This window comes from Heptranchias perlo, chromosome 7 (assembly GCF_035084215.1).
Source record: "Heptranchias perlo isolate sHepPer1 chromosome 7, sHepPer1.hap1, whole genome shotgun sequence".
NCBI lineage: Eukaryota > Metazoa > Chordata > Chondrichthyes > Hexanchiformes > Hexanchidae > Heptranchias > Heptranchias perlo.
Genome location: NC_090331.1, coordinates 2,865,143 through 2,889,744, shown reverse-complemented (window position 1 = coordinate 2,889,744; position 24,602 = coordinate 2,865,143). Strand labels below are relative to the sequence as shown.

Sequence of the window (24,602 nt, the reverse complement as noted above, 5' to 3'; positions counted from 1 at the left end):
CGGAAGGACATATTGGCCTTGGAGCGAGTGCAGCGTAGGTTTACTAGAATGATACCCGGACTTCAAGGGTTAAGTTACGAGGAGAGATTACACAAATTGGGGTTGTATTCTCTGGAGTTTCGAAGGTTAAGGGGTGATCTGATCGAAGGGATATGGGCCAAAGGCAGGTATATGGAGTTAGATCACAGATCAGCCATGATCTTATCAAATGGCGGAGCAGGCACGAGGGGCTGAATGGCCTACTCCTGTTCCTATATTCCTATGTTCCTATCAATCCCAAACTAATCCCATTTCCCCATTTCCTCCATAGTCCTGTATCAATCTCAAACTAATCCCACTGCCCCGCTCTCTCCCCATAGCCCTGTATCTTTCTCTGCTTTAAAATGGTTATCCAATTCTCCTGTACAATATGCAGTGGTCACTGCCTCAACCCCTCCCTGTGATAAATCATTCCACGCTCCTACAAGCCTCTGTGTAAAGATGTTTCTCCAAACTTTTCCTCACTCTCTCAGTGATCATTTTAAATTGATGATCCCTCGTCACTGACTGCCCAATCAGAGGATCTGGTCTTTCTCCATTCACCCTCTCAAAACCTTTCATAATTATAAAAACTTCAAATAAATCTCTTGTTATCCTTCACAGCTCCAGTGGAAATTTTCTCAGTATCTCAAGTCTCTCCTCATAACTATAGCTTCCCAATCCTGGTACCTCCTGATGAATCGACACTGTGTACACACTGTCCTTCCTGAAATGGGACACCCAAGATTGCACACGTACTCTAACTGTGGCCTCACTGATGTTTTGTACAAATTTATCATTACTTCTTTACTCTTGTTTCTATGCCCTTATTTATAAGACCCAGAATGCTGTTGGCCTTTTTAAGGCGTTACCTACCTGATGCAAAATTGTGGGATTGGGAAAGGATGAGAAACAGGGACATTATACAGTAATGGGATTATTCTACAGGACACAACACAAGACAGGGATTGGGGGATCCAGATGAATAGATCACTGAAGCACAGTGTGCAGTACCAGCACTACTACTGTTACTACCACCACTAACTACTACTAACTACTAGTACTGGTAACCACCAATAATTATCACTAACTACTAGCACTGGTAACCACCAATAATTACTACTAACTACTGTTACTACTAACTACTATTATGGCTACTAACTGTGATTACTATTAATTACGGTTACTTACTCACTACTATTAACTATGACTACTATGACAACTAACTATTACTACTACTACTTCTGATGACCTGCTCCACCAATGAGACTGTGGAGATGCGAGTGCACTGTTTCCATCTCTGTCTCTGTCTCTCTCTCTCTGTCTCTCTGTCTCTCTCTCTTTCTCTGTCTCTCTCTCCCTCTGTCTCTCGCTCTCTCTCTCTCTCTCCCTCTGTCTGTCTCTCTCTCTCTCTCTGTCTCTCTGTGACTCTTTCTCTCTGTCTGTCTGTCTGTCTCTCTCTCTCTCTCTCTCACTCTGTCTCTCTCTCTCTTGCTCTGTCTCTATCTCTCTCACTCTCTCTCATTCTCTCATTCTCTCTCTCTCTTTGTCTCTCTGTGCCTCTCTCTCTCTCTATCACTATCTCTCTCACTCTCTCTCCGTCGGTCAGAGCCCATCTGGAGACTGGGTTCAGTTCTGGGCACCGCACCTCAGGAAGGATATATTGGCCTTGGAGGGGGTGCAGCGCAGATTCCGGGGCTAAAAGGGTTAAATTATGAGGACAGGTTGCATGGACTAGGCTTGTATTCCCTCGAGTTTAGAAGATCAAGGGCTGATCTGATCAAGTTGTTTAAAAAGATAAAAGGCTTTAATTATAGGGTAGATAGAGAGAAACTTTTTCCTTTGGTGGGGAATCAAAAACGAGGGGACACAACCTTAAAATTAGTTCAGGAGTGAAATCAGGAAACACTTTCTCACACAAAGGGTAGTGGGAATCTGGAACTCTCTCCCCCAAAAAGCTGTGGATTTTGGGGGTCAATTGGAGCTTTCAAGACTGAGATCGATGGATTTTTGTTAGGTCAGGGTATGGAGCGATATGGAGCAAAGGCAGGAAAATAGGGTTGAGATGCAGATCAGCTGTGATCTGATTGAACGGTGGAGCTGGCTCGAGGGGCTTAATGGCCTCCTCCTGTTCCTATATAACAGGCTCGAGGGGCTGAATGGCCTCCTCCTGTTCTTGTGTAACAAGCTCGAGGGGCAGAATGGCCTCCTCCTGTTCTCATGTTCCTTTCCCAGCTGAGATCAGCTAACTCAGCACAGAGCAGGGATTGGGGATTGTGACTTGGTCACAATGGACTTCAAAATTTCCTAAAATGGCAGAGTCCAGGGAGGAAACTCCCCTGAGATTGTGACAAATCAAATGGTGACCTCCTCATCTTGATCATCTCGACTTCTTATTGTGTCTCCGTTACCCAAGCTTTAAATCTCTTGTTTTGATGTTGCAGCTCGTTCTCCACCTGGTTTAGCCAAGACCCCACTCTCTGCGCTGGGCCTGAAGCCTCACAATCCAGCTGATATCCTGCTCCAGTCAGCGGCACTGGGACAAGGTAAGATTTTCAGTTAACCTCCCGATCACACCCAATGGCAGAGCCTCACTGTGTTAGAGCAATACTCAAGCAGTGATAGAAAGGGAGGTGGAGATGGATAGGGAGGTGGAGATTGAAAAGGGAGGTGGAGATTGAAAAGGGAGGTGGAGATTGAAAAGGAGGTGGAGGTGGAGATGGAAAGGGAGGTGGAGGTGGAGATGGAAAGGGAGGTGGAGATGGAAAGGGAGGGGGAGATGGAAAGGGAGGTGGAGATGGAAAGGGAGGTGGAGATTGAAAAGGGAGGTGGAGGTGGAGATGGAAAGGGAGGTGGAGATGGAAAGGGAGGTGGAGGTGGAGATGGAAAGGGAGGTGGAGGTGGAGGTGGAGATGGAAAGGGAGGTGGAGTTGGAGATGGAAAGGGAGGTGGAGATGGAAAGGGAGGTGGAGATGGAAAGGGAGGTGGAGATTGAAAAGGGAGGTGGAGGTGGAGATGGAAAGGGAGGTGGAGGTGGAGGTGGAAAGGGAGGTGGTGATGGAAAGGGAGGTGGTGATGGAAAGGGAGGTGGAGGTGGAAAGGGAGGTGGAGGAGGAGAGGGAGGTGGAGGCGGAGATGGAAAGGGAGGTGGTGATGGAAAGGGAGGTGGAGGTGGAAAGGGAGGTGGAGGATGGAAAGGGAGGTGGAGGTGGAGATGGAAAGGGAGGTGGAGATGGAAAGGGAGGTGGAGGTGGAAAGGGAGGTGGAGGTGGAAAGGGAGGTGGAGATGGAAAGGGAGGTGGAGATGGAAAGGGAGGTGGAGGTGGAAAGGGAGGTGGAAGTGGAAAGGGATTTGGGGGTGGAGTTGGTGAGGGAGATGGAGGTGGAGGCGGAGATGGAGGTGGAGGCGGAGATGGAGGTGGAGGCGGAGGCGGAGGTGGAGGTGGAGGTGGAGGCGGAGGCAGAGGTGGAGGTGGAGAGGGAGGTGGAGGTGGAGGTGGAGGTGGAGAGGGAGGTGGAGGTGGAGGTGGAGGTGGAGAGGGAGGTGGAGGTGGAGAGGGAGGTGGAGGTGGAGAGGGAGGTGGAGGTGGAGAGGGAGGTGGAGGTGGAGAGGGAGGTGGAGGTGGAGAGGGAGGTGGAGGTGGAGAGGGAGGTGGAGGTGGAGATGGAGAGGGAGGTGGAGGATGGAAAGGGAGGTGGAGGATGGAAAGGGAGGTGGAGGTGGAAAGGGAGTTGGGGGTGGAGTTGGAGGTGGTGGTGGAGATGGAGATGGAGAGGGAGGTGGAGGCGGAGATGGAGATGGAAAGGGAGGTGGAGATGGAAAGGGAGGTGGAGGATGGAAAGGGAGGTGGAGGTGGAGGTGGAGTTAGAGGTGGTGGTGGAGAGGGAGGTGGAGAGGGAGGTGGAGAGGGAGGTGGAGAGGGAGTTGGAGGTGGTGGTGGAGAGGGAGGTGGAGTTGGAGGTGGAGGTGGAGTTGGAGGTGGTGGTGGAGAGGGAGTTGGAGGTGGAGGTGGAGTTAGAGGTGGTGGTGGAGAGGGAGTTGGAGGTGGAGGTGGAGTTAGAGGTGGTGGTGGAGAGGGAGGTGGAGGTGGAGTTGGAGGTGGTGGTGGAGTTGGAGGCGGTGGTGGAGAGGGAGGTGGAGGTGGAGAGGGAGGTGGAGGTGGAGAGGGAGGTGGAGGTGGAGGTGGAGAGGGAGGTGGAGGTGGAGATGGAGAGGGAGGTGGAGGTGGAAAGGGTGTTGGGGGTGGAGTTGGAGGTGGTGGTGGAGATGGAGATGGAGGTGGAGGTGGAGGTGGAGAGGGAGGTGGAGAGGGAGGTGGAGGTGGAGGTGGAGGTGGAGGTGGAGAGGGAGGTGGAGGTGGAGAGGGAGGTGGAGGTGGAGGTGGAGTTGGAGGTGGTGGTGGAGAGGGAGGTGGAGGTGGTGGTGGAGAGGGAGGTGGAGAGGGAGGTGGAGAGGGAGGTGGAGAGGGAGGTGGAGGTGGAGGTGGAGGTGGAGAGGGAGGTGGAGATGGAGGAGGTAGTGGTGGAGAGGGAGGTGGTGGTGGAGAGGGAGGTGGAGCGGGAGGTGGAGGTGGAGAGGGAGGTGGAGTTGGAGAGGGAGGTGGAGAGGGAGGTGGAGAGGGAGGTGGAGGTGGAGGTGGAGGTGGAGAGGGAGGTGGAGATGGAGGAGGTAGTGGTGGAGAGGGAGGTGGTGGTGGAGAGGGAGGTGGAGCGGGAGGTGGAGTTGGAGAGGGAGGTGGAGGTGGAATGGGAGGTGGAGATGGAGAGGGAGGTGGAGTTGGAGAGGGAGGTGGAGAGGGAGGTGGAGAGGGAGGTGGAGAGGGAGGTGGAGATGGAATGGGAGGTGGAGATGGAGATGGAATGGGAGGTGGAGGTGGAGAGGGAGGTGGAGAGGGAGGTGGAGGTGGAATGGGAGGTGGAGGTGGAGAGGGAGGTGGAGAGGGAGGTGGAGGTGGAGAGGGAGGTGGAGAGGGAGGTGGAGGTGGAGAGGGAGGTGGAGGTGGAGAGGGAGGTGGAGGTGGAGAGGGAGGTGGAGAGGGAGGTGGAGGTGGAGAGGGAGGTGGAGAGGGAGGTGGAGGTGGAGAGGGAGGTGGAGGTGGAGAGGGAGGTGGAGGTGGAGAGGGAGGTGGAGTGGGAGGTGGAGGTGGAGAGGGAGGTGGAATGGGAGGTGGACTCAACGGAACTCCTGATATGGTTGAACCACTTAAGGATTTAACGGAGGGATAAAGAAGAGAAATGGACTTAGTGTTTTCTCCTGCTCTGTAACTCGGATAAACTGAGGCCACGGTCATATCACCTGCGCCATCATCGTGGTTGAGTTTGGGGATGGACCGCACTAGACGGTGGATTCACTTATCGGCTCATAAGCACAAAGCCCAAAAGAAAGATTTAACAGGGCCCACATACCCAGCACTCGCTGGGGAAAAACGTTTTACAATCCGTACTCCAACTGATGAGATTCCTTGGAATTCTTCTGACTGAAAATGTTCAGATCCAACAGCTAATGGATTGCATCCGCGGATATTAATAGAAGTTAGGGAAGAGATTGCAGAGGCACTGCCACATATATATAAAAATTCATTAAAAAAGGGAATAGTGCCAGAGGACTGGCGGACAGATGTTATTCCTGTATTTAAAAAGGGAGATAGAACCAGTCCAGGGAACTATAGACCAATTAGCTTAACGTTGGTGGTAGGAAAGATAATGGAATCTTTACTCAAAAATGTAATAGAAAAACATCTAGAAATTGAAAATATAATAAAGAATAGACAGCACGGATTTCAGGAGGGAAGGTCATGTTTGACCAGCCTTATTGAATTATTTGAAGAAGTAACAGAAAGAGTAGACAAGGGTAATGTAGTAGATGCAATAAATTTGGATTTTCAAAAAACCTTCGATAAGGTACCGCATTGTGGACTCATGACTAAGGTCAGAGCATGTGGAGTCAGGGGACAGGTAGCAGAATGGATAACAAGCTGGTTACAAAACAGGAAACAGAGAGTAGGGGTTAAAGTTACTCAGACTGGCAAAAGGTGGGAAGTGGTGTTCCACAGGGATTGGTGCTGGGACCACTGTTGTTCACAATTTACATAAACGATTGGGACTCGGGAATCAGAAATACAATTTCAAAATTTGCGGATGACACCAAATTGGGGTGTGTGGTTAATATAAAGGAAAAATATGTCAAAATACAAGAGGACATTAATAAACTTGCAGAATGGGCGTGTAATTGGCAAATGAATTTCAATATAGATAAGTGTGAGGTGCTGCATTTTGTTTGGAAGAATAAGGAGGCCTCACACTGCTTGGATAATAAGAGTCTGAATGCGGTCGAGGAGCAGAGGGATCTGGGGGAACAGATACACAAATCACTAAAAGTAGCGACACAGGTTAATAAGACCATAAAAAAAACAAACCAAACACTGGGGTTCATTTCTAGAGGGATAGAATTGAAAAGCAGGGACGTTGTGTTAAACTTGTATAGAACCTTGGTTAGACCACACTTCGAGTATTGTGAACAGTTCTGGTCTCCATACTATAAAAAGGATAGAGAGGCACTGGAGAAGGTGCAAAAAGATTCACTAGGATGATACCAGAACTGAGAGGATATAATTATCAGGAAAGGCTGAACAGGCTGGGGATCTTTTCTCTAGAAAAAAGACTGAGGGGTGACCTGATCGAGGTCTTTAAGATTATGAAAGGGTTTGATAGGGTAGATGTAGAGAAGATGTTTCCACTTGTGGGGGAGACCAGAACTCGGGGCCATAAATATAAAATAGTCACTAATAAACCCAATAGGGAATTCAGGAGAAACTTCTTTACCCCGAGAGTGGTGAGAATGTGGAACTCGCTCCCACAAGTAGTTGAGGCGAATGCATTTAACGAGAAGACATGAGGGAGAAAGGAATAGAAGGATATGTTGATAGGGTGAGATTCAGTAAGGAGGGAGGAGGCTCGTTTGGAGCATAAACACCGGCATGAACCAGTTGGGCCGAATGGCCTGTTTCTGTGCTGTAGTTTTGATGTAACTCGATGTAACAATAACTTAACACATGGGAATTAGAGGGTTAAATGATGAGGACAGGTTGCATAAACTTGGTTTGTGTTCCCTCGAGTTTAGAAGATTAAGGGGTGATCTGATCGAGGTGTTTAAAATCATAAGAGGATTTGATAAGGTAGATACGGAGAAACTATTTCCTCTGGTGGGGGAACTGCAGAACAAGGGGGCAGAACCTTAAAATTAGAGCCAGGCCGTTCAAGAGGGAAATCATGAAGCATTTTATCACACAAAGGGTAGTGGAAATCTGGAATTCTCTCCCCCAAAAGACTGTGGATGCTGGGGGTCGATTGGAGCTTTCAAGACGGAGATCGATTGATTTTTGTTGGGTGAGGGTATCAAGGGATATGGAGCAATGGCGGGTAAATAGAGCTGAGGTACAGATCAGCCATGATCGAATTGAATGGCGGAGCAGGCTCGAGGGGCTGAATGGCCTCCTCCTGTTCCTGTGTCCCTGACATCGGTTATCTCTGGGGATTCAGCAATGTTGTGTGCTTGTTCTGGTGCAGATTTGCTCTCATCTGTCTGTCTTCTTATCTCCTCAGAGGGAGACAGTAGCCCAATAGGTGGAGAGGAAGAAGGTAAGGGCCCCAGCCAGGCCTGCCATCTTGGTCATCAGTCACAGTCATTTCTACCCACCCTGGTAGCTGTGCATTCCATGTCTGACACTAGGCCCAAGTCCTGAGTCATCCATCCATTAGAACCTGATCATTAAAGCCACACAAGAACTTTGAGGCCTGTCACTTTTTGTAGTTCACGACCACCTCCTCATCACCTCTCAGCCCTTCTGTTACCAGCTGTTTGTTTGGCAGGACACAATTCCATACTCGCGGTTAAATATTGGGTTGCTGAGCAGTGCCGCGGAGATTGTTTTCCCATCTGGGTGGAATCCAAGGAGTATCATCAGGCTAGGGGTTCAGGTGTCGCTGTCTGCCGAGCGTGGTCTTCAGAAAGCCTCAAACCGTCTGTCCCCTCGTCTCTTGGCTGTTGGAGCCAGTTCTACAGTCGGAATATTAGAAATACAGACGGGCAAATTCACACAGAATGTCACCTCTCCAGAGGCAATATAATCTGCACTGTCCATGAAACAGAGGCCACAAAATAGAAAGCCAATTAGATGGAGGAAAGCCGGGGGGGGAGATGAGCAATAAACCTCCAGGAAAGAGTCAAAAGTGTGGGCCGGGGTTTCCGTTGGTCTCCATGGTAACCCCGAGAGTTCCTGCTGGGCCTAGCAAGGGGCAGAACCTCTAACCGTCCCTCACTTGGGCACCAGTGTCAGAGGTGGCAGGGGCTGAGCGCAGGGACTGCCAATGCTGCGGGTTCCTGGACCTTTGGTTATCGGGGGAACGAGTGTAATATTAGAGGCCAGAGCATCAAGGGGGTAAAGACACACCAGCCTCCAATCCTGGCGCAAGTGAGCCCCAACAGAGCAGAGCCCTCTGACTGGCCCATCAAACACTCCCAGGGCAGGTACAGCACAGGTTAGATACAGAGTAAAGCTCCCTCTACACCGTCCCATCAAACACTCCCAGGGCAGGTACAGCACGGGTTAGATACAGAGTAAAGCTCCCTCTACACTGTCCCATCAAACAATCCCAGGGCAGGTACAGCACGGGTTAGATACAGAGTAAAGCTCCCTCTACACTGTCCCATCAAACACTCCCAGGGCAGGTACAGCACGGGTTAAATACAGAGTAAAACTCCCTCTACACTGTCCCATCAAACAATCCCAGGGCAGGTACAGCACGGGTTAGATACAGAGTAAAGCTCCCTCTACACTATCCCATCAAACACTCCCAGGGCAGGTACAGGGTTAGATACAGAGTAAAGCTCCCTCTACACTGTCCCATCAAACAATCCCAGGGCAGGTACAGCACAGGTTAGATACAGAGTAAAGCTCCCTCTACACTGTCCCATCAAACACTCCCAGGGCAGGTACAGCACGGGTTAGATACAGAGTAAAGCTCCCTCTACACTGTCCCATCAAACACTCCCAGGGCAGGTACAGCACAGGTTAGATACAGAGTAAAGCTTCCTCCAGCAGATGGAAAAATTATTTAGTGAAACCACTGCTGTCACAAAATAAATGGCGACTTGTGATGTCACACTCAGATATTCTTAGGTGGGAGGAAGGAAATTTAACTGAAACCTGGGTGATGGAAGGACCACAGTGCAGGGTGTGATGGGCCATCTCCCACAGTGCAGGGTGTGATGGGCCATCTCCCACAGTGCAGTGTCTGTTGGGCCATCTCCCACAGTGCAGGGTGTGATGGACCATCTCCCACAGTGCAGGGTGTGATGGACCATCTCCCACAGTGCAGGGTGTGATGGACCATCTCCCACAGTGCAGGGTGTGATGGACCATCTCCCACAGTGCAGGGTGTGATGGGCCATCTCCCACAGTGCAGGGTGTGATGGACCATCTCCCACAGTGCAGGGTGTGATGGACCATCTCCCACAGTGCAGGGTGTGATGGACCATCTCCCACAGTGCAGGGTGTGATGGACCATCTCCCACAGTGCAGGGTGTGATGGACCATCTCCCACAGTGCAGGGTGTGATGGGCCATCTCCCACAGTGCAGGGTGTGATGGACCATCTCCCACAGTGCAGGGTGTGATGGACCATCTCCCACAGTGCAGGGTGTGATGGACCATCTCCCACAGTGCAGGGTGTGATGGACCATCTCCCACAGTGCAGGGTGTGATGGACCATCTCCCACAGTGCAGGGTGTGATGGACCATCTCCCACAGTGCAGGGTGTGATGGACCATCTCCCACAGTGCAGGGTGTGATGGACCATCTCCCACAGTGCAGGGTGTGATGGACCATCTCCCACAGTGCAGGGTGTGATGGACCATCTCCCACAGTGCAGGGTGTGATGGACCATCTCCCACAGTGCAGGGTGTGATGGACCATCTCCCACAGTGCAGGGTGTGATGGACCATCTCCCACAGTGCAGGGTGTGATGGGCCATCTCCCACAGTGCAGGGTGTGATGGACCATCTCCCACAGTGCAGGGTGTGATGGGCCATCTCCCACAGTGCAGGGTGTGATGGACCATCTCCCACAGTGCAGGGTGTGATGGACCATCTCCCACAGTGCAGGGTGTGATGGACCATCTCCCACAGTGCAGGCTGTGATGGACCATCTCCCACAGTGCAGGGTGTGATGGACCATCTCCCACAGTGCAGGGTGTGATGGACCATCTCCCACAGTGCAGGGTGTGATGGACCATCTCCCACAGTGCAGGGTGTGATGGACCATCTCCCACAGTGCAGGGTGTGATGGACCATCTCCCACAGTGCAGGGTGTGATGGACCATCTCCCACAGTGCAGGGTGTGATGGACCATCTCCCACAGTGCAGGGTGTGATGGACCATCTCCCACAGTGCAGGGTGTGATGGACCATCTCCCACAGTGCAGGGTGTGATGGACCATCTCCCACAGTGCAGGGTGTGATGGACCATCTCCCACAGTGCAGGGTGTGATGGACCATCTCCCACAGTGCAGGGTGTGATGGAAGGGCCATCTCCCACAGTGCAGGGTGTGATGGACCATCTCCCACAGTGCAGGGTGTGATGGACCATCTCCCACAGTGCAGGGTGTGATGGACCATCTCCCACAGTGCAGGGTGTGATGGACCATCTCCCACAGTGCAGGGTGTGATGGGCCATCTCCCACAGTGCAGGGTGTGATGGACCATCTCCCACAGTGCAGGGTGTGATGGACCATCTCCCACAGTGCAGGGTGTGATGGACCATCTCCCACAGTGCAGGGTGTGATGGACCATCTCCCACAGTGCAGGGTGTGATGGACCATCTCCCACAGTGCAGGGTGTGAAGGACCATCTCCCACAGTGCAGGGTGTGATGGACCATCTCCCACAGTGCAGGGTGTGATGGACCATCTCCCACAGTGCAGGGTGTGATGGACCATCTCCCACAGTGCAGGGTGTGATGGACCATCTCCCACAGTGCAGGGTGTGATGGACCATCTCCCACAGTGCAGGGTGTGATGGACCATCTCCCACAGTGCAGGGTGTGATGGACCATCTCCCACAGTGCAGGGTGTGATGGGCCATCTCCCACAGTGCAGGGTGTGATGGACCATCTCCCACAGTGCAGGGTGTGATGGGCCATCTCCCACAGTGCAGGGTGTGATGGACCATCTCCCACAGTGCAGGGTGTGATGGACCATCTCCCACAGTGCAGGGTGTGATGGACCATCTCCCACAGTGCAGGCTGTGATGGACCATCTCCCACAGTGCAGGGTGTGATGGACCATCTCCCACAGTGCAGGGTGTGATGGACCATCTCCCACAGTGCAGGCTGTGATGGACCATCTCCCACAGTGCAGGGTGTGATGGACCATCTCCCACAGTGCAGGGTGTGATGGACCATCTCCCACAGTGCAGGGTGTGATGGACCATCTCCCACAGTGCAGGGTGTGATGGACCATCTCCCACAGTGCAGGGTGTGATGGACCATCTCCCACAGTGCAGGGTGTGATGGACCATCTCCCACAGTGCAGGGTGTGATGGACCATCTCCCACAGTGCAGGGTGTGATGGACCATCTCCCACAGTGCAGGGTGTGATGGACCATCTCCCACAGTGCAGGGTGTGATGGACCATCTCCCACAGTGCAGGGTGTGATGGACCATCTCCCACAGTGCAGGGTGTGATGGACCATCTCCCACAGTGCAGGGTGTGATGGGCCATCTCCCACAGTGCAGGGTGTGATAGACCATCTCCCACAGTGCAGGGTGTGATAGACCATCTCCCACAGTGCAGGGTGTGATGGGCCATCTCCCACAGTGCAGGGTGTGATGGACCATCTCCCACAGTGCAGGGTGTGATGGGCCATCTCCCACAGTGCAGGGTGTGATGGACCATCTCCCACAGTGCAGGGTGTGATGGACCATCTCCCACAGTGCAGGGTGTGATGGACCATCTCCCACAGTGCAGGGTGTGATGGACCATCTCCCACAGTGCAGGGTGTGATGGACCATCTCCCACAGTGCAGGGTGTGATGGACCATCTCCCACAGTGCAGGGTGTGATGGACCATCTCCCACAGTGCAGGGTGTGATGGACCATCTCCCACAGTGCAGGGTGTGATGGACCATCTCCCACAGTGCAGGGTGTGATGGACCATCTCCCACAGTGCAGGGTGTGATGGACCATCTCCCACAGTGCAGGGTGTGATGGACCATCTCCCACAGTGCAGGGTGTGATGGGCCATCTCCCACAGTGCAGGGTGTGATGGACCATCTCCCACAGTGCAGGGTGTGATGGGCCATCTCCCACAGTGCAGGGTGTGATGGACCATCTCCCACAGTGCAGGGTGTGATGGACCATCTCCCACAGTGCAGGGTGTGATGGACCATCTCCCACAGTGCAGGCTGTGATGGACCATCTCCCACAGTGCAGGGTGTGATGGACCATCTCCCACAGTGCAGGGTGTGATGGACCATCTCCCACAGTGCAGGGTGTGATGGACCATCTCCCACAGTGCAGGGTGTGATGGACCATCTCCCACAGTGCAGGGTGTGATGGACCATCTCCCACAGTGCAGGGTGTGATGGACCATCTCCCACAGTGCAGGGTGTGATGGACCATCTCCCACAGTGCAGGGTGTGATGGACCATCTCCCACAGTGCAGGGTGTGATGGACCATCTCCCACAGTGCAGGGTGTGATGGACCATCTCCCACAGTGCAGGGTGTGATGGACCATCTCCCACAGTGCAGGGTGTGATGGACCATCTCCCACAGTGCAGGGTGTGATGGACCATCTCCCACAGTGCAGGGTGTGATGGACCATCTCCCACAGTGCAGGGTGTGATGGACCATCTCCCACAGTGCAGGGTGTGATGGGCCATCTCCCACAGTGCAGGGTGTGATAGACCATCTCCCACAGTGCAGGGTGTGATAGACCATCTCCCACAGTGCAGGGTGTGATGGGCCATCTCCCACAGTGCAGGGTGTGATGGACCATCTCCCACAGTGCAGGGTGTGATGGGCCATCTCCCACAGTGCAGGGTGTGATGGACCATCTCCCACAGTGCAGGGTGTGATGGACCATCTCCCACAGTGCAGGGTGTGATGGACCATCTCCCACAGTGCAGGGTGTGATGGACCATCTCCCACAGTGCAGGGTGTGATGGGCCATCTCCCACAGTGCAGGGTGTGATGGACCATCTCCCACAGTGCAGGGTGTGATGGACCATCTCCCACAGTGCAGGGTGTGATGGACCATCTCCCACAGTGCAGGGTGTGATGGGCCATCTCCCACAGTGCAGGGTGTGATGGACCATCTCCCACAGTGCAGGGTGTGATGGACCATCTCCCACAGTGCAGGGTGTGATGGACCATCTCCCACAGTGCAGGGTGTGATGGACCATCTCCCACAGTGCAGGGTGTGATGGACCATCTCCCACAGTGCAGGGTGTGATGGACCATCTCCCACAGTGCAGGGTGTGATGGACCATCTCCCACAGTGCAGGGTGTGATGGACCATCTCCCACAGTGCAGGGTGTGATGGGCCATCTCCCACAGTGCAGGGTGTGATGGGCCATCTCCCACAGTGCAGGGTGTGATGGACCATCTCCCACAGTGCAGGGTGTGATGGGCCATCTCCCACAGTGCAGGGTGTGATAGACCATCTCCCACAGTGCAGGGTGTGATAGACCATCTCCCACAGTGCAGGGTGTGATGGGCCATCTCCCACAGTGCAGGGTGTGATGGACCATCTCCCACAGTGCAGGGTGTGATGGGCCATCTCCCACAGTGCAGGGTGTGATGGACCATCTCCCACAGTGCAGGGTGTGATGGACCATCTCCCACAGTGCAGGGTGTGATGGACCATCTCCCACAGTGCAGGGTGTGATGGACCATCTCCCACAGTGCAGGGTGTGATGGACCATCTCCCACAGTGCAGGGTGTGATGGACCATCTCCCACAGTGCAGGGTGTGATGGACCATCTCCCACAGTGCAGGGTGTGATGGGCCATCTCCCACAGTGCAGGGTGTGATGGACCATCTCCCACAGTGCAGGGTGTGATGGACCATCTCCCACAGTGCAGGGTGTGATGGACCATCTCCCACAGTGCAGGGTGTGATGGACCATCTCCCACAGTGCAGGGTGTGATGGACCATCTCCCACAGTGCAGGGTGTGATGGACCATCTCCCACAGTGCAGGGTGTGATGGACCATCTCCCACAGTGCAGGGTGTGATGGACCATCTCCCACAGTGCAGGGTGTGATGGGCCATCTCCCACAGTGCAGGGTGTGATGGGCCATCTCCCACAGTGCAGGGTGTGATGGACCATCTCCCACAGTGCAGGGTGTGATGGGCCATCTCCCACAGTGCAGGGTGTGATGGACCATCTCCCACAGTGCAGGGTGTGATGGACCATCTCCCACAGTGCAAGGTGTGATGGACCATCTCCCACAGTGCAGGGTGTGATGGACCATCTCCCACAGTGCAGGGTGTGATGGACCATCTCCCACAGTGCAGGGTGTGATGGACCATCTCCCACAGTGCAGGGTGTGATGGACCATCTCCCACAGTGCAGGGTGTGATGGACCATCTCCCACAGTGCAGGGTGTGATGGACCATCTCCCACAGTGCAGGGTGTGATGGACCATCTCCCACAGTGCAGGGTGTGATGGACCATCTCCCACAGTGCAGGGTGTGATGGACCATCTCCCACAGTGCAGGGTGTGATGGACCATCTCCCACAGTGCAGGGTGTGATGGACCATCTCCCACAGTGCAGGGTGTGATGGACCATCTCCCACAGTGCAGGGTGTGATGGACCATCTCCCACAGTGCAGGGTGTGATGGACCATCTCCCACAGTGCAGGGTGTGATGGACCATCTCCCACAGTGCAGGGTGTGATGGACCATCTCCCACAGTGCAGGGTGTGATGGACCATCTCCCACAGTGCAGGGTGTGATGGGCCATCTCCCACAGTGCAGGGTGTGATGGGCCATCTCCCACAGTGCAGGGTGTGATGGACCATCTCCCACAGTGCAGGGTGTGATGGGCCATCTCCCACAGTGCAGGGTGTGATGGACCATCTCCCACAGTGCAGGGTGTGATGGACCATCTCCCACAGTGCAGGGTGTGATGGACCATCTCCCACAGTGCAGGGTGTGATGGACCATCTCCCACAGTGCAGGGTGTGATGGACCATCTCCCACAGTGCAGGGTGTGATGGGCCATCTCCCACAGTGCAGGGTGTGATGGACCATCTCCCACAGTGCAGGGTGTGATGGACCATCTCCCACAGTGCAGGGTGTGATGGACCATCTCCCACAGTGCAGGGTGTGATGGACCATCTCCCACAGTGCAGGGTGTGATGGACCATCTCCCACAGTGCAGGGTGTGATGGACCATCTCCCACAGTGCAGGGTGTGATGGACCATCTCCCACAGTGCAGGGTGTGATGGACCATCTCCCACAGTGCAGGGTGTGATGGACCATCTCCCACAGTGCAGGGTGTGATGGACCATCTCCCACAGTGCAGGGTGTGATGGACCATCTCCCACAGTGCAGGGTGTGATGGACCATCTCCCACAGTGCAGGGTGTGATGGACCATCTCCCACAGTGCAGGGTGTGATGGGCCATCTCCCACAGTGCAGGGTGTGATGGGCCATCTCCCACAGTGCAGGGTGTGATGGACCATCTCCCACAGTGCAGGGTGTGATGGGCCATCTCCCACAGTGCAGGGTGTGATGGACCATCTCCCACAGTGCAGGGTGTGATGGACCATCTCCCACAGTGCAGGGTGTGATGGACCATCTCCCACAGTGCAGGGTGTGATGGACCATCTCCCACAGTGCAGGGTGTGATGGACCATCTCCCACAGTGCAGGGTGTGATGGGCCATCTCCCACAGTGCAGGGTGTGATGGACCATCTCCCACAGTGCAGGGTGTGATGGACCATCTCCCACAGTGCAGGGTGTGATGGACCATCTCCCACAGTGCAGGGTGTGATGGACCATCTCCCACAGTGCAGGGTGTGATGGACCATCTCCCACAGTGCAGGGTGTGATGGACCATCTCCCACAGTGCAGGGTGTGATGGGCCATCTCCCACAGTGCAGGGTGTGATGGGCCATCTCCCACAGTGCAGGGTGTGATGGACCATCTCCCACAGTGCAGGGTGTGATGGGCCATCTCCCACAGTGCAGGGTGTGATGGACCATCTCCCACAGTGCAGGGTGTGATGGACCATCTCCCACAGTGCAGGGTGTGATGGACCATCTCCCACAGTGCAGGGTGTGATGGACCATCTCCCACAGTGCAGGGTGTGATGGACCATCTCCCACAGTGCAGGGTGTGATGGGCCATCTCCCACAGTGCAGGGTGTGATGGGCCATCTCCCACAGTGCAGGGTGTGATGGGCCATCTCCCACAGTGCAGGGTGTGATGGGCCATCTCCCACAGTGCAGGGTGTGATGGACCATCTCCCACAGTGCAGGGTGTGATGGACCATCTCCCACAGTGCAGGGTGTGATGGAAGGGCCATCTCCCACAGTGCAGGGTGTGATGGAAGGGCCATCTCCCACAGTGCAGGGTGTGATGGGCCATCTCCCACAGTGCAGTGTGTGGTGGGCCATCTCCCACAGTGCAGGGTGTGATGGACCATCTCCCACAGTGCAGGGTGTGATGGACCATCTCCCACAGTGCAGGGTGTGATGGACCATCTCCCACAGTGCAGGGTGTGATGGGCCATCTCCCACAGTGCAGGGTGTGATGGGCCATCTCCCACAGTGCAGGGTGTGATGGGCCATCTCCCACAGTGCAGGGTGTGATGGACCATCTCCCACAGTGCAGGGTGTGATTGACCATCTCCCACAGTGCAGGGTGTGATGGGCCATCTCCCACAGTGCAGGGTGTGATGGACCATCTCCCACAGTGCAGGGTGTGATGGGCCATCTCCCACAGTGCAAGGTGTGATGGACCATCTCCCACAGTGCAGGGTGTGATGGGCCATCTCCCACAGTGCAAGGTGTGATGGACCATCTCCCACAGTGCAAGGTGTGATGGACCATCTCCCACAGTGCAGGGTGTGATGGACCATCTCCCACAGTGCAGGGTGTGATGGACCATCTCCCACAGTGCAGGGTGTGATGGGCCATCTCCCACAGTGCAGGCTGTGATGGGCCATCTCCCACAGTGCAGGGTGTGATGGACCATCTCCCACAGTGCAGGGTGTGATGGACCATCTCCCACAGTGCAGGGTGTGATGGGCCATCTCCCACAGTGCAGGGTGTGATGGGCCATCTCCCACAGTGCAGGGTGTGATGGGCCATCTCCCACAGTGCAGGGTGTGATGGGCCATCTCCCACAGTGCAGGGTGTGATGGACCATCTCCCACAGTGCAGGGTGTGATGGACCATCTCCCACAGTGCAGGGTGTGATGGACCATCTCCCACAGTGCAGTGTGTGTTGGACCATCTCCCACAGTGCAGGGTGTGATGGACCATCTCCCACAGTGCAGGGTGTGATGGACCATCTCCCACAGTGCAGGCTGTGATGGACCATCTCCCACAGTGCAGGGTGTGATGGACCATCTCCCACGGTGCAGGCTGTGATGGACCATCTCCCACAGTGCAGGGTGTGATGGGCCATCTCCCACAGTGCAGGCTGTGATGGGCCATCTCCCACAGTGCAGGGTGTGATGGACCATCTCCCACAGTGCAGGGTGTGATGGACCATCTCCCACAGTGCAGGGTGTGATGGACCATCTCCCACAGTGCAGGGTGTGATGGGCCATCTCCCACAGTGCAGGGTGTGATGGGCCATCTCCCACAGTGCAGGGTGTGATGGGCCATCTCCCACAGTGCAGGGTGTGATGGGCCATCTCCCACAGTGCAGGGTGTGATGGACCATCTCCCACAGTGCAGGGTGTGATGGACCATCTCCCACAGTGCAGGGTGTGATGGACCATCTCCCACAGTGCAGTGTGTGTTGGACCATCTCCCACAGTGCAGGGTGTGATGGACCATCTCCCACAGTGCAGGGTGTGATGGACCATCTCCCACAGTGCAGGCTGTGATGGACCATCTCCCACAGTGCAGGGTGTGATGGACCATCTCCCACGGTGCAGGCTGTGATGGACCATCTCCCACAGTGCAGGCTGTGATGGACCATCTCCCACAGTGCAGGGTGTGATGGACCATCTCCCACAGTGCAGGCTGTGATGGACCATCTCCCACAGTGCAGGGTGTGATGGACCATCTCCCACAGTGCAGGCTGTGATGGACCATCTCCCACAGTGCAGGCTGTGATGGACCATCTCCCACAGTGCAGTGTGTGTTGGACCATCTCCCACAGTGCAGGGTGTGATGGACCATCTCCCACAGTGCAGGCTGTGATTGACCATCTCCCACAGTGCAGGGTGTGTTGGACCATCTCCCACAGTGCAGGGTGTGATGGACCATCTCCCACAGTGCAGGGTGTGATGGACCATCTCCCACGGTGCAGGGTGTGATGGACCATCTCCCACGGTGCAGGCTGTGATGGTCCATCTCCCACAGTGCAGGGTGTGATGGACCATCTCCCACAGTGCAGGCTGTGATGGACCATCTCCCACAGTGCAGGCTGTGATGGACCATCTCCCACAGTGCAGTGTGTGATGGACCATCTATCACAGTGCAGTGTGTGTTGGACCATCTCCCACAGTGCAGGGTGTGATGGACCATCTCCCACAGTGCAGGGTGTGATGGACCATCTATCACAGTGCAGGCTGTGATGGACCATCTCCCACAGTGCAGGCTGTGATGGACGTTACACTGCAGGTTATAGCATTTCCTTCGCTGTGAACCTTAGAGAGGCCGGGTTAGCAGGTCAATTGTATAATGCTGTCAGAAGTCATTGCTAGTCAAATGGTACAGACCTCACCTGATGGCTGCATTGGATTCTCGACACATAGGGCTTATATTTTTGACGGCATGAATCTCCACATCAGGAGCACAGGGGGCACCACGTTGCATTGATCCAATATCCAGTTAAAAGATTTTTAAAAGGCTCTAAGACCTCTGATACACGAAGGGGTAAAATTGGTTTGTTGGCCAATCGGGCAGGAGGTGAAATGGAATGCTGATTTCCTATCGTTCATTTCATGTCACTGCCAAAGATCAATTTCACCCCCACTCTCTTTCAGCAAATGGTCCTAAACATCAGAGTTATGTCCTGTATTGATATTTTAATCAGCAGATTTTCTTTGTTTCCGCGTAAACTAATATCTTAGAATACATACTGTTCATTGTTTAGCCTGAAAGATACGGTCTGTGCTGTTTGTTCTATTGATGAACCAAGAATACCCAGTCATTCAAAAAAACATTGTTAGCCCACGCCATGTTAACCCACTCATCCCACGCACAGAGAGGGGGAGCATTTCAGATCAGACGGGGCCCTGGACAGCCCTGTTACTATGAACATTAATAGGGGGTGCTGGAAAAAGCCTGAAATGTAAATCAGGAAATTATGGGGTTAGAAAGTGTTGATGAGAAAAAGAGGGAACTCAAGAAACAATGATCAGGTGACCTCAAACTTTGGGTTTTATTCACTTGTGGGAAGAAGGGGAGACTGAGGGAGGGGAGGAGTCCCACAGTTTGAGGGGAGACTGAGGGAGAGGAGGAGTCCCACAGTTTGAGGGGAGACTGAGGGAGAGGAGGAGTCCCACAGTTTGAGGGGCGACTGAGGGAGGGAGGGAGTCCCACAGTTTGAGGGGAGACTGAGGGAGAGGAGGAGTCCCACAGTTTGAGGGGAGACTGAGGGAGGGGAGGAGTCCCACAGTTTGAGGGGAGACTGAGGGAGGGGAGGAGTCCCACAGTTTGAGGGGAGACTGAGGGAGGGGAGGAGTCCCACAGTTTGAGGGGAGACTGAGGGAGGGGAGGAGTCCCACAGTTTGAGGGGAGACTGAGGGAGGGGAGGAGTCCCACAGTTTGAGGGGAGACTGAGGGAGGGGAGGAGTCCCACAGTTTGAGGGGAGACTGAGGGAGGGGAGGAGTCCCACAGTTTGAGGGGAGACTGAGGGAGGGGAGGAGTCCCACAGTTTGAGGGGAGACTGAGGGAAGGGAGGAGTCCCACAGTTTGAGGAGAGACTGAGGGAAGGCAGGAGTCCCACAGTTTGAGGGGAGACTGAGGGAGGGGAGGAGTCCCACAGTTTGAGGGGACTGAGGGAGGGGAGGGGTCCAACAGTTTGAGGGGAGACTGAGGGAGGGGAGGAGTCCCACAGTTTGAGGTGACTGAGTGAGGGGAGGAGTCCCACAGTTTGAGGGGAGACTGAGGGAGGGGTGGAGTCCCACAGTTTGAGGGGACTGAGGGAGGGGAGGAGTCCCACAGATTGAGGGGACTGAGGAAGGGGAGGAGTCCCAGAGTTTGAGGGGACTGAGGGAGGGGGGGAGTCCTACAGTTTGAGGGGACTGAGGGAGGGGAGGTGTCCCACAGTTTGAGGGGAGACTGAGGGAGGGGAGGAGTTCCACAGTTTGAGGAGACTGAGGGAGGGGAGGTGTCCCACAGTTTGAGGGGAGACTGAGGGAGGGGAGGAGTCCCACAGTTTGAGGGGAGACTGAGGGAGGGGAGAGGGTGTGATTGGCATCTCTCTGCCTCTCTCTCTGTCTCTCTCTCTCTCTCTCTCTGTCTCTGTCTCTCTCTCTTCCTATTATCTCTTTCTCTTTCTGTCCCTTTGTGTTGTCTCTGTCGCGCTTCCCCCGCTCTCTCTCTCTGTCTCTTCCTCCTTCTTTCTCTCTCTCTGCCAAAGGCGCAGCTGTTTGTGATCAGATATTTAATGGCAAAGTTAAGAGGTTTATGCCTTTTTCTTTTTGTGGATTTTTTTCCTGTTTTGTCTGACATTGATTATTTACTTTGTGTTTTAATTCCTCCATTTTACTCGTCCCCCCACTCCCTGAAGGTGTGAACTCTCAATGGGCTCAGGTTTTCGGCTGTTCTCTGTTGCCTCGCCCTCCTGTGATTCTTCATCACTGAGCCTGGACAGTGAGTGTTGGCAGGGTATTCCACTACGTGGGGCATCACAGTTCTGTCACCCCCACATGCACATATACACACTCATACACTCACACACAAACTCACACACACATACACACACACTCCCATACACACATATATGCACACTTACACTCACACACTCACACTCACACACACACACACACTCACACACACACACACTCACACACACACAGACACACATACACACATACACACACTCACACATGCACACTTATGCACACTTACACATGCACACTCATACACACTTGCACATGCACCCTCATACACACATACACATACTCACAAATATACACACGCACAGTCACACACGCATATATGCACAAGCACACACACATTCACACTCACACACTGACTCACACACACAAATGCACACCCACAGACACAAGCACGCACACTCACGCATATGCACACACACACAGACACGCACACACTCACATATGCTCACACACACACACACACTCAGACATGCACACGCTCACAAATACTCAGACATGCACACGCTCACACATGCTCACACACACAAACACACACTCTGGTTAGTGTTTGTCCTTCTTTCTACATTCTGGGTTTTGTCGACCCCTCCTTTGCTCTCCCAGGACGGTGCTAAATTTCAGGCATTTGGACTCAGATCCGTTGGGAACAGAATCAGGAATGCAGAGACTCGGAGGAGTCTGGCCAGCTGCGTGAGATGACACCCCCCCTTTCATCTGCCCAAGCCAGGTTACCAGGGTGACAGGCCATGCTCGAACACACTGGCACTCCTCTTGTATCCTATTGTGTCCCAAGTTTCACAGAAACCTTGCCTCGTAACTCCAGATAAAATAGCAACAGGTGCACATTGTCCAAGTGTTTATAACAACAGCAGCAAAGCACACACACACTGCGTAATCATCTCACACAGGCTGAGGAGAGCATGTGGGCTAACTCCTCAATGAGTTCGAGGGATAGGAGTGAGGTGGGGGTCAGGATAGGAGTGAGGCTGGGGGAGTGGCATGGGGCAGAAAGAGTGGGATAGGGGCAGGGGGAGTGGGATGGGGCAGGGGGAGTTGGATGGGGCAGGGGGAGTGGGATAGGAGCAGGGGATTGGGATAAGGACGGGAAGTGGGATGAGGCGGGGGAGTTGGATTGGGGCATGGGGAGTGGGATGGGGCAGGGGGAGTGGGATGAGGCGGGGGAGTGGGATGGGGCAGGGGGAGTGGGATGAGGCAGGGGGAGAGGGATGAGGCAGGGGGAGTGGGATGAGGCAGGGGGAGAGGGATGAGGCAGGGGGAGTGGGATGAGGCAGGGGGAGTGGGATGAGGCAGGGGGAGTGGGATGAGGTGGGGGAGTGGGATGGGGCAGGGGGAGTGGGATGAGGCAGGGGGAGAGGGATGAGGCAGGGGGAGTGGGATGAGGCAGGGGGAGTGGGATGAGGCGGGGGAGTGGGATAGGAGCAGGGGATTGGGATAAGGACGGGAAGTGGGATGAGGCGGGGGAGTGGGATGGGGCAGGGGGAGTGGGATGGGGCAGGGGGAGTGGGATGGGGCAGGGGGAATGGGATGGGGCAGGGGGAGTGGGATGGGGCAGGGGGAGTGGGATAGGGGCGGGGGAGTGGGATGAGGCGGGGGAGTGGGATGGGGCAGGGGATTGGGATAAGGACGGGAAGTGGGATGAGGCGGGGGAGTTGGATTGGGGCATGGGGAGTGGGATGGGGCAGGGGGAGTGGGATAGGGACACGGAGAGTGTGTTCGGGCCAGGGGGAGTGGGATAAGGATGGGGGGGTGGAATAGGGACGGGAGTGTGGGATGGGGCAGGGGGAGTGGGATAGGGACAGAGGGAGTGGGATAGGGACGGGGAGTGGGATAGGGATATGGGGAGTGAGATAGGGATATGGGGAGTGAGATAGGGGTGGAGAATGGGATAGGGGCAGGGTGAATGGAAGGGGGTGATGTTGGGGAGTGGGAGAGGGAGAAGGGATGATGGTGGGACATCGCCCGTCTCCGCCCCCTGCCTCAGCTCATGTGCTGCTGAAACCCTCATCCTTTGCCTTTGTTACTTCCAGACTGGACTATTCCAATCCTCTCCTGGCCAGCCTCCCATCTTCCACCCTCCATAAACTTAATCTCGTACCAAGTCCCGTTCACCCATCACCCCTGTGCTCGCTGACCTACATTGGCTCCCGGTCCGGGAACACCTCGATTTTAAAATTCTCATCCTTGTTTTCAAATTCCAACAAGGCCCTCGCCCTCTCCCTATCTCTGTAACCTCCTCCAGCCCTACAACCCTCCGAGATCTCTGCGCTCCTCCAATTCTTGCCTCTTGCGCATCCCCGATTTTAATCACTCCACCATTGGCGGCCGTGCCTTCAGCTGCCTGGGCCCTGAGCTCTGGAATTCCCTCCCTAAACCTCTCCGCCTCTCTCTCCTCCTTTAAGACGCTCCTTAAAACCTACCTCTTTGACCAAGATTTTGATCACCTGTCCTAATATCTCGTTATGTGGCTTGATATGAAATTTTGTTTGATAATCGCTCCTGTGAAGCGCCTTGGGATGTTTTACTATGTTAAAGGCGCTATATAAATGCAAGTAGTTGTTGTTGATTGTGAGGGATTGAGATCCGGGTTTGAATTCCGCTGTTAGTTTTGTTGCTGATGAAAACTCAATGAAAATTATAGAGCCTCGAAAACCGTAAAACTTGAGTAACTAATAACCTTCCCTAACTAGTGAGCCTCAATAACTAATAATCTTCCCTAACTAGTGATCCTCAATAACTAATAATCTTCCCTAACTAGTGATCCTCAATAACTAATAATCTTCCCTAACTAGTGATCCTCAATAACTAATGATTCCCAATAACTAATGAACCTAAATAACCAACAAACCAGCGACTCTCAATAACCAATGAAACTTAACACAAGACTGAAATAAATGGTGGAAAATTTCTTAGTTTTAAAGCCAGCCGATTGGGTGCCTGGTTTACATCTTTGAAAGTTGCGAGTAACCTACTCGAAGAGCTGACCATCGGATCCTAAACCGGGGTGGGTGCTAGTCATTTATTAACCAGCCAGGGTTAGCAGGAGCTGAAGAGGTGACAGGAGCTGGTGAAAGTCGGAGGCCTCCATGTTCTCCGCCTGTTTTTTGTCTTTCTGGAGGCTGGCAGCCTGCATGCTTTGGTTTGGAGCCGGGACTTGGGTCACACGGAAGGCCTTCCTGTCAGATAGTACGAGCTGAACGTGCCCATCAGAAGCAAAGGAGCTGCCAAGCTGGGCCTGAGAGGAAGCCAGCACAAAAAGAGACAGACAGAGTAGAGAATTGTTCTGGAGATTTCCGCCAGGCTCCGTGCCTCTCATCATTTTAAAGCAATCTTTAGCCGAAGCAACTGTATCCAGGGCTCTCAGCCCACCTACTTCTTCCATTAGGTTTTGTTGAAATTCTACGCGCATCTCTCCTCTCTCTCTCTCTCTCTCCCTCTCCCCCTCTTTCTCTGTCTCTCCCTCTCTTCCTCA

General features: G+C 54.2%; 1 protein-coding gene across 8 annotated transcripts in view; it reads left to right on the top strand.

Moving 5' to 3' along the window:
* Positions 1 to 24,602, top strand: part of tns1b (tensin 1b) — a 611,533-nt gene that overhangs the window by 542,326 nt on the left and 44,605 nt on the right. For all 8 annotated transcript variants that reach the window (XM_067986941.1, XM_067986942.1, XM_067986943.1 and 5 more), the window contains one exon: positions 2,463 to 2,564. In XM_067986941.1, the coding sequence (XP_067843042.1) occupies positions 2,463 to 2,564 (102 nt within the window). The remainder of the gene's footprint in view (positions 1 to 2,462; positions 2,565 to 24,602) is intronic.